At 43.5% G+C, this 10,544-nt stretch overlaps 1 protein-coding gene across 3 annotated transcripts in view; it reads left to right on the top strand.

The window, feature by feature from the left end:
- Nucleotides 1-2,382: 2,382 nt before the first annotated feature.
- The window catches only part of CRYBG3 (crystallin beta-gamma domain containing 3), an 86,573-nt gene continuing 78,411 nt past the window's right edge, over nt 2,383-10,544 (top strand). For all 3 annotated transcript variants that reach the window (XR_007903434.1, XM_051781129.1, XM_051781130.1), the window contains exon 1: nt 2,383-2,587. Coding sequence is in view for 2 of the 3 variants with exons in the window: in XM_051781129.1 (XP_051637089.1) it covers nt 2,487-2,587 (101 nt within the window). In the remaining variant the exon portion in view is untranslated. The remainder of the gene's footprint in view (nt 2,588-10,544) is intronic.

Here is a 10,544-nt window from a genome sequence, read left to right as displayed (position 1 = left end):
GATGCAGTGGGGAAAGGAGGAACAGATTTGAGCACAAAATGTTACTGTTTGGGATTTGCATTTCTGATTAGGTTGGCTCTTTGTTCTTGGACAAGCACAGCCCTGGTAATGCTTCATGCTGCCCTGTGGTGCCCCTCCAGGCATCTCACTGGGAGAGTGTGGACACAGATTTTGGATGCAGCTAGGTGTTTTGACTGCCTCTGTCTCTGTGTGCAAACCACTCACCATATTATATTTAACTACATCCTGAGGTGATTATGAGGATTAATTAATGCTTAAATCCTTTGAAGATACTGGATGCTTTATAAATGCTAATTATTATATTCAGGTTTGCTACAGCTTAGGGATTAGATCTTACTTAAGCAATAGGTAGGGAAGCTGTGAGATGTATGTGGCCAAGAAGAATTAAAAGTAATAAACAGTCACTGAGAGCCTAAGCCTCCCTGCAGCCTGTTTGTGCAATCCTAATAAATTGCCACTCTTCTAATTTGGTTTTGGAGCCTAATTACTTCTATTTTGAATGTCAGAGGGAGTGTCTCCTCTGTAATGTTCCATAGAGGCTGCTGTTACGTTTTTCAGTTTCAACCCTGATTGCCATTTCCCTGAGAATTGGCACCTATGTGTAGCTACTCTCAAAATGTAGTTTCTTTTTTTGCCTCCAAACTGTTCTGGTATTAAACATTTCATGGTTTTTTTGCAAGGTTTGGGGCATCTGTATCACTGAGAGAATTGTCTGCTCCTTGTCTGGACTGAAAACTTGACAGAACCTTGTTGTGTACTAAAGTGATGGTTTCCTTGAACAAGGTTTGTGACTGGTCCATGAGAAAGCTAGTTTTTGCAACCTGTGAAACAACTAGCTAGTCCCAACTCAGACTGACTGGTAAAAATTCAAGTGCATGTCCACTATCCACCTGATTCTGTGTTTTTAAGATCCACATCAAAGCTATATGAGACTTGGACAATACAAAGCAGAGCTGTCTGCACATTTCTTAAAGATTTGTTCATAGCTGAAGCAGGGGAAAGCAGACAGAAAAGACAGAAAAGCAGACGGTAGGTTTTTTTCAGGCTGTTTTATTGCCGCTGCTCTGCAGATGGGCCTCAAGTACCAGCTTCATATCTGGCCCTCACTATGGCACAGTTGTAAAGAATATGAGCAAAGAGGCCTTGGGTAAAGAGGTAAAGTGACCAAATGAAAAAAAAATGTTATAGAAAAGAGGTGATCCCTGGCACAGGTTATCCAGAGAGATCCTGGAGTTGGAGATACTCAAAAGCCATCAGACAATCTGCTCTGGGTGTCTCTCCTTGAGCAGGGGGGTTGGACCCAGTGACCCCCTAAGGTCTCATCCAATCTCAGCCATTCCACGATTCCGTGAGATGGCACAAAGAAAAAAGGAGCTGATAGAAAGGTGTAAAGTAGTCACAAGGAATAGCAGAGATGCTCAGTGTGGTGAGAAAGAGTGGTTCTGAATTTCAGATCCTTATGCCAGGGTTAGTCTATTTTACAAGTAATCATTAGTTGATTCATTAAGGTTTTGAGCACCAACTCTATCTGTAAAGTGAGGATAGCATTTGTCACTGTGTTGTTGCAATGGCAGTATCGTCTCTGTTGGTAGGTATAGTTTGATGTTAACTCAAGGGAAGCCACAGCTTTCGGTAGAAAGATGAAGGTTTTGGTATTAAAAAGCCCAAAACCAACCAAAAACTCCAAGCAAACAAGCTCTTTTCTTAGGAAGACGACTTTTTAAAAGGCAGGAGAACCCCCTTACTTCAAGTCACTTCATCAGCAGGAGTGACAGAGGGAGGCGAGAGATGAACCCCCCGGGTATTGCTGCTGTGTGCCTCGTTGGATGCCCGTGTCTCCCGGCGCTGGCAGCAGGCACAGATGTTGTGTGGCAGCCAGGCGGTGCTCGGCCCGGGACAGCGCCAATCCAGTGTGTGCCTCTGCACGGACAGACGGACACAGTATCTCCCAGCTGGCAGGACTCACAAGGCGCTGGGCTTGGCGTTCGCAGCCAGTCAGGCGTGTAAATTCTCAAGGCTGCCTGTCCTTTTCCTTACAGAGTTTTTTACTTCACCTCTGATCTTTTCTCTTTGTTCACACTAATTATGGCCCATTAACTTAAGAAAAACCAACAAAACCCGACAACAATCAAACCAAAACCCATCGCACCACCGCTGCTGGCGCGGCGGTGCCTCCCCCTGCGCGGACATCGCTCCCCTCTCGCTCGGCAGCACAGGGAGCGGGTCCCTGCCCGGCTGCCCACGGGAGGGACACGGATGGAGCTCAAATACCTCCCGCCGCTCCAACCTTCCCTGCCCCGCCTCCCCGAGCGCTCTGCTCCCCTTCCTGCCCGCGGCGGCTCCTCCCCGGGGGCGGAGGGAGGGAGGGAGGTGTTGGCCGCCGCCTCCTCCCGCCACCGGGACTCGGTGTCGGGCGGCTGCCGGCTGCGCCTCCCGTCCCGTGCCCGTCCTGTCCCGTCCCGGCGATGTCCGGCGGGGGCAGCCGGCGGCGGGCCGGCCCCTCCTGGCACAGCACTTTCTCCCGCTTCTTCTCCCGGAGCCCACCCGGCGAGGGGGCGGCGAGCAGGTAACGCGGCCGCTGCCGCCTCTTGCCCGCCCCACCTGCCCGCGCCGGCGGTGGGCGAGGAGCGGGAGCGGCGGGTGTTCACCGGGGCCGGGGGCCGGGGTCGGCTCCTGGTGGGGCGGCGGCACGGGAGGAGTTGGGGAGCGGGCCGGGGTGTTGGGCTGACAGCTGGCATCGCCGGGGCTGGCGGGCTCGGTGCTGGGTGTTCGGTGTCCTGTGGCAGTGCTGCGGTGCCGGGCAGGGCTCCTGCGGGCTGCGAGCTCGGGGCTTTCCCTGGGAGGCGGGTTGAGCACCGGCGGAGTCCCGCCTGGAGCACGCGTTTGCTGGGAACAGCCCATCCCGGGGCTTCTCCTTCGGTGTCCCTCGGGTTGCAGCCCCTTCCTTGGAACTGCCCCTTCCTGCAGGGCGCAGAGGTCTGTGAGGGGGTCAGAGTTTGTTTGTTTGTTTGTTTTTTCCTTTTCAGTTTTTACGCTTGAAAGTTTTCTTTTGGACTGGTGTAAATCAGGCGTTAATGCAACATAAATATTACTGGTGTGTTTAAGTCTCGATGCAAAATTTGTGGTTTATGGAGACGTTGTTATTAATAATTTTTTTAGTGCAGGGAGACTTTACAGGATGAAAAGGGTTGGAAACTTCTTGTATATTTGTTCCTCTTCCTGTTTTTTCTTCTTTTTTTTTTTTTTCTTAGTGGCTGATTTCTGTGTGTAAGAAGGAAAGAAGCACGGATAGGTCCCTTCAGTTTCTCAGGCAGCCTTATTATTGGCCCTAGTTAATAAGGATCTCTTTGTGGCAAAAAGGTGCTAGCTGGCTAGGCTTTATTTCCTCGGGTGTACTATTTACTTTTTACTTTTAACATGTTGATTTTAATCGTTGAGTCATTCTTGATACTACATAGGTTTGTGTTCAGACTGTCAGACCAGCAAATACAGTTTAATCAGATAGACAGTGGCTAGCACAGTGGTTCGTTCAGTGGTTCTTTCAGGATCTTGCACTGCACAGTCTCAGCAATCATGGAAAATAGCCTATTGCTGTCTTACACTGTCCATCTCAACCAGTCTTGTAAATGCACCATGAGGATTTTTAACTTCGGGGGTTTTGCTTTGCTGTGAGCATTTGACATGCCACTACACCACCAAGGATCCACATGAAGCACTGCTTTTTATTTCCCCCCCAAAAAAAGAAAGCCAGAGTAAGGCTGCTGAATCAAGGGCATCTTTACAGTTGCTTTTATGTCTGGTAGGAGTGGTTAAGATATGGGAGAAGGAGAAGGTTTGGATCTGGCTGGGGACCTGAAGAGGCAATAGGAGATGTTTCATCGGATGACTCCTTGCCAGCTCCCTACAGCTGTGGTTGGGATTAACAAAAAAAGCCTAGCGGTCGCCCTGGTAAGGAGGAGAGTGATGCTCCTTCAGTGGTTTGGCCACTAAATAGCCTATCTGTAGGTAGCACTCACAGTAGACCTGCTCAACTTTGGGCTGGAGCCTAATCTTTATCTCAATCACAGTTTCATTTCCTGCAGTCAAGAGCCTTTCCTTTATTAGGAAGTTGGGATGGTCCACACAGATACGAAAAGGCTCCGGCCTCTTGGCCTTGCTCTTGAACTCCTCAGGACGTTTAGCTGGAGGGTGGTAGCCGCGATTCCTTCCTGCAGCAGAAGCGAGCACAAACCCTCCCGATCCGAGAAGTCCCATTTGGTATGTTAAGGAGGTTTTTTTTCGTGTCGTGCCGGGTTGCAGCGTGGCACGTTAGTGAGGAATGCTGACGTTCCCGTATTTGGTTTCCACTGGCAGCCTTCTTCGCAGATTAGCGTAATTGCATACATTACCCGGCGCTGGGATGAGGGCCGCAGGTTGGCTCCTCATGTTTATTTAGGGAGCTTGGTGGGGTAGAAAAATGGCTCGCTGAACAAAGCATGTGTGTGGGGAGGGGGAACCGAGGCTGCTTTGCATGTTTATTGTTAAGGTGTGGAGCGCGTGGGCGAGCTGGGGAATGCGGCCTTTGTGAGGTGCTGTGAGAAATGTGTTCACCGGGATGGTTTCCCGTTCCAATTATCGGTAGGATATACGTTGGAACCGGACCAGATCTGAAGTACATGGAAAGAAACTTTTGTGCGGAGGCGTTTCACCTGTCGGTGGGTTTCAGAAAAGCGAAGCACCCGAGTAAAGTGGGCAGGAGAGGGAGCAGTGTGATACACAGGGCCAGGGTGTGCCAGCACTGACCCTCTGGAGATGCGCATCACACTGATGCCTGTGCAGAACCTGATGGTTTCCTGTGTTTTAAAAGCATGCAGAAGTGAGCCTATGTACGTCCAAAAGTGGTTTTCCATCTGCTCCTGCAAATTAGGCAACAGTGGGTGGATGGAAGCTCCCAGCTTTCCTTCCCCCAGCTGTTTAGCTCAGCTCGGTGGGGTTTGGAGCTCTTGCCCCCTCTTACTCGAGACACCATGTTCAGATTTAGCTCTAAAAAAACAAAAGCGAAAACCCAAACCTACAGTGGCCCTGGTTTAAAGTAGGAGGAAGGGGATGGGGGGAATGACATAGTTTATTAATCAGTGTCTTAAACTCTTCTAAGAACCCCATTTGACAAAGAGCTTATGTTAATAACTTACCCTTACAGCGATTTGTAGCTCTGATGAACATGAGACTTGCTGGAGGCTTGCTTGCTTGTGGAAAAAATAAGCTGTGCAGATTAGTTGCAAGTTTCGTGGCAGCAAAAAGCACAGCACATGCCTTAAGAGCTTACTTGGGTTTTTACATAAAACGCAGCCAAATGTAAGGTATCTCCCACCGAGTGCTTGCCTGCATAAGTGTGTTCTTCAGAGCTGGGGCTGCTTTGAGCAACAACTCCAGTGCCTTTATCCCAGTTTTTTATCATTAACTTCCATCAAAGGCAGTCATTATGCTCTACGAGACTATTTGCTATTTCCAATGATACACAATTGGTATTAGTTACCACAGTGTTTGTCCTGGAGCAGTCTAAATCCCCAGGGTGAAAAAATCCAGTTGCATTTTCAGTGTTCTAGTGGGGAGTCTGATTTTTCTTTTATTTTTCTTTTTTTAATACATGTATCTTTAGTCCATCTGGATGAAGATGCAGCTCTTACAGTGTAAGTCAATCCACTGCAAATTCTTTGAGAGATATATAACTTCTGTGGATGAGCAATTTTTCTTTTGGGAATAAATGTGACTTTTCAGGTCACATTAGAAGCTGCCAGGGAGGTGTAACACTTTTCACTGAGCTACCATCAAAATGTCCTTTAAACTATGGGTGTACTTTATAAGTTATCCCATATGGTGTTTAGCAGGTTCATTTCAGATTTATCTTTTTCCCTCCAAGTGCTGTTGGTTGGTCACATAACTTACCAGTGCAAGGTGACCTTGGGTTTATCAGGATATTCTGCATGGCTGAAGTGTTCCAGGGACATCAAACAGGGAAGAGCAACCTTTTATCTGGTTTGAGAGGGGGTTTGGGAGTCCGTTTATTAGAGGTTTTTTTCAGGCTGAGGTTGTTGTTCCATTCATCCATTAGTTTCTAACTAAGAGCTTTCAGAGATGAAGAACTTTGTTTATTCTGCCTGAGGAGAGATTAGAGAGCCTTTTTCTTCCTTTGGGACTGCCAGTCATTGTTCTTGTTTACAAAGAACATGTATTTTTGTAGTTGTAAAAACTGCATTTGGGGGACTGCTGGAAATTGACTGAAAAGGGAATAATAAATTTCAAACTTAGTTCTTCTGAAATTACTACCTTCTGGCTGGTTTTGATTCAGATACCATTAGCATCTTTGAAGAAATCCATTGTCTGCTGGAAAAATCAGCCTCTGCTTTCTAATAAAGAACCTTTTTCTTTCAAAAACCAGAGCAGGATTCTTTGTGTTGTTGTTAAAATTTAATTTATATATATAAGTGTACATGAGGGATGATGGTTTGTGGAACCAGCAAGGGGAATACTCCAACCGTATAGAAGACTCCAAATTACACTTGTCTAAGTAAGATGCATTATGAAAATTTTCTGCACATTTGTTAATTTGGGGATTATTGTTTGTTTCTTTCTTTCTTTTTGCGTCTTATATTTTTCCTATTATGACTTTTATTGCAGGGTAATTCAAAATATTATGAAAAGCCCCTGATTCAGCAGGGTACCAAAGTAGTTGCCTTTAATTAAACAGGTAAATAGTTCTGTGCACTATAGTGGGACTATTTGCTTGATTAGAATGAAGTACATACCTGGATGTCTCGTGGGACTGAGACCAGGAGGAGCAAGGCCAGCAGCTGGGCCTGTGTGTGAGAGACATTTCCTGAAGGAAATGTTACTTGAGTTACTCGTGTTTGAATTATAATAGAAGGGCTCCTTGGAAGAAACAAAGCAACATTTTTTCCACTATTTTAAATGTTAACAGTGTTGTTTCCTTTCCAGTTATTGGTGTAAGTGCCAGAGTTAATGCAGAAATATTTCCAAAACAGCTACAAGTCTGTGGTTTTAAGGAACAGTTTTGCAAAGATGAAAAGTCCTCGGTCTTCTCCTCTGTTTAACAAAAGGCTCACAGGTGGAAAAAGATTAAGATTCAGAAACATGTTACTGTGGGGATTGTATTTCTAATTATTGTAACTTCTTAAAAGGATGGAAACCCAATTACTGCTTTCGATTTCTGAGGAGCTTTTGGATTTCCTATGATTCAGTTAGTATATACTATTATACTTGCAGACAGTAGCACAGAACTGTGTTTGTTGCTTGGGCTTTTCAGGGGATAGTAATACCTTGATTCTTTTGGTATATTAATTTTAATTTCTAATACAATTTTTATCTTTTCTAAATGACTTTACGGTATCACTTTTGAAGACATAAGGTCAGGAATGTTTGTTTCCTTGGTCATTTCACTTTCTCATGTCAGTTTTGAGACATGAAATAGAGTCTCAAGGTAGCCTCTATTTGTGGTGTGTTAATGCGATTTCGTGACTTGCCTTGTTTTGAAATAGAGTCTTGGTTTTCTCAATGTTCCACTGTTTCTTAAGTTGCCGAAATATTTTACTGAAGGCAGTGTATCTGCTTAAGCACTTTGGAGGTCTTGAGGCCTAAGTGTGTGAACACTGTGTGGATCTGCACTTCACCTGTGGACAGTGTTGTGTTGGGAAAAAAGTGTAGGAAGAAGTATTTCTTGTGAGCTCATGAAGAGCAGAGGCGAAAGAATTGCTGTGACAACATACTTTGGTTTTAATCATCAGTTACATACTGCAAATTTAGCCATAAAATTTATTTTGGCTGAATGGAAAGCACATGCTTTCAAAACAAAGGAGGGAGCTTTGGTAATGACTGGGAAGTGTCTGTAGGATGCTTCCTGATGTATATTTTGTGAGTAAAAGGTGGGAGTTCTGAAGGGTGTTTTCTTGTGTTGAGGTAGGAACCCCGTGTACCTCTACCAAGAGTTTTCTATTCCAGCCTGACTGGAAGAGCTTGCTGCATTTTACTGGTGACACCAGTCTCTCTTGCTTGTTTTTTCTTAATGGCATCTTTTTGAAATTCTGTTATGCTCTGTTTATCAGGACAGCAGTTGCTGTTGCTTTAAAGCTTTCCTGGATTATTTTTTTTTTTAATATCTCCTATTTTCATACCATTTTCTAAGTATCACCGTTGATCCCCCACCCTGCAAACATGCCATTTGAAAACAGTTCTATTCTCTATTATTTTAACCTCTTGTATTTTAACCTTAATAAATAATATGTGAATCTGTTCCTGATACTACACCAAGCTTATGTGTTAGTGACCAGTAACATATTCTTTCATAGGAATGCTGGAAACTTTATCTAACCAATCAGACTGGCAAGTAGGGAGCAGATTCTGCATTAATGTTGGTTACTATGGTTGACAGATGCCAGAAGAAAAACCTTGATGTAATCCGGTATAATTGTGCTGCCCAATATTGGAGTAAGCTCTAGTCAGGAACATTTATATTTCTTTGTAGCCTTTGTAGGGCTATTCAGTTCCCTCACATGCAAAACGGATTAAGTTATTTAGCAAGGGTGATTGTGGCCCATCATACTTAATTTCACTTAGTCCTAGCCTTTAAACTTAAAGGCACATGTTCAGTGTAAAGACGTGGTTTGGTTCTTGCAATTTTTAATGTAAATTTTCATAGTAAAATGTGGCTTGTGTGATTTTATAGCATCTTCGTTTTCCATGATAGTTTTAGTTGCTTACTTTAGTCTTCATTTAATAATAACACACTTTGTATAGCTCACAGAAACTATGTGACACAGCACTGCTAATGCAGAACGTGAAGCTGACTCAGCTTTGCTGCACAAGCAAAGAACAGTATGTAAATAAGTGGGATAAACAGGTCTGAGAGGAAAAATTGTTTCAGTTAAAACAATCTAAATTGCTCAATGCTGTCTGTAATCAAACCAGTTTCAAAGTAGGGTGGTTTAATTGAATATAATACATTTCATGCTATTTCAACACTTAAATTAATCAGTGATTGTAACACTTCTTTTGCCTAAGTTCCTGCCTTCATTTCCTTCTGGTTCCATTTTGTCCTCCTTTACCTTTCTCTGCTTTCGATTTCTTTTCCTCTACTTCCCTTCTTATTTGTTTGCAAAGAAATAGCACCTTTGCTTTCTTTTGACCCTCTAATTTCAAACTGCTATGAAAAGCCTGTTATTAAAAACTAACTGGTTTTATAATTTCCATTTGTCTTAATGTGTTCACTTCTCCTCTCCTGTGTGTGTGTGGCCTAAGCTTAGGCACAGAAACAGGAGCCAGAAACTTCACATTCAAATTTCTGTGCAAACACTCCCTCTCTTTTTAAGACAAGCCCCAACAGCCTTGCCAGAGACTAGAGGCAGACTTTGTCACTGCTGCTATTTGGCTTCCCAGGAACACTGTTAGCCTTGGGAATCTTGCTGAAATTTTTCATTTTGAAGCTTTTCAAAAAGGGCAATATTATGGTTTTGGGGGAAGAGGAACGGAGGAAAGAGGTTTTAATTAAATTCATTTTTTTTATGTTAAAATGCTGGCAGTTTTATTTTTTTGTTAAATACTAACGAATTTTAACTGTCACTTGATGCACAAGGCAGGTTTTTTGAATCCTTTTGTTTCCTCACATCTTGTTGCCACTGAGCTTCACAATAACATTTTCTTTTTGGTTAATTTCAAAAATGGTTTCTGTACCCTCACTCCTGTTGCTCAATATACAGGCCAGAAGTTTGACCCTTAAAAAGATTGACTTATCTTTGTAATTAAGTTCTGGTAGTTCTCCTGGCTTCACAAATGTGACATTAGTGTCTAGAGTAAGGTGTTTCCCTTAAAGGTCTCTTGCCTTTAGTTAGATTAAAGGGGAAGAATAGAACAGTTGACTTTCCAAGGCTCCTGGGTGACCTGAGAAGTTAATAAACCTGGTGTTGATCCTAACATCACTGAAAGCTGGGAATTGTTGAGCTTGGTTTTGTGTATGAGATTACAGCTTCACTTCACAAACTGCTGAAATATCATCCATAGACACTTAAACTTGGTGCTGATGCTCCAATTAAAATGAACACTCAACATACAGAGGAATATAAAAAGACTGGATATAATAAATAATTTTCTACTCGATCTGTTTGAAGAAAATAAAAAGAATGTATTTTTGAATCAATTTAATATCTTCACAGGTAATTTGAAAGTGGACAAAGGTGTAGCATGTGAAGTTTGCAGGTGACTAGAGTAAAGTGTGTGGAAATCACAAGCAATGTTGCCATGTTTGGCAACCAGTTGAACATGAGCTGCCAAAAAGTGGTGGCTCAGAGAGAAAATGCATTTGTCAGGTGTATAAATAAAAAAATACATGTATTCTGTGGATGGACTTTGGTTACTAGAGTACTGAGCCCAGTTTTGGTGTCCTTGATTTATAATGAAAAAGATACTGGCAAACTAAAAAGAGCTCCAGAGCAATTTGAAGTCTGAAAAACCTCCCTCACAGAATAAAATGAAGT

This window comes from Manacus candei, unplaced genomic scaffold (genome assembly GCF_025592945.1).
Source record: "Manacus candei isolate 608988 ecotype Guabito, Panama unplaced genomic scaffold, ASM2559294v1 h1tg000014l, whole genome shotgun sequence".
NCBI lineage: Eukaryota > Metazoa > Chordata > Aves > Passeriformes > Pipridae > Manacus > Manacus candei.
The sequence above is the reverse complement of the archived record's forward strand: the minus strand, read 5'-3'. Positions and strand labels throughout refer to the sequence as shown.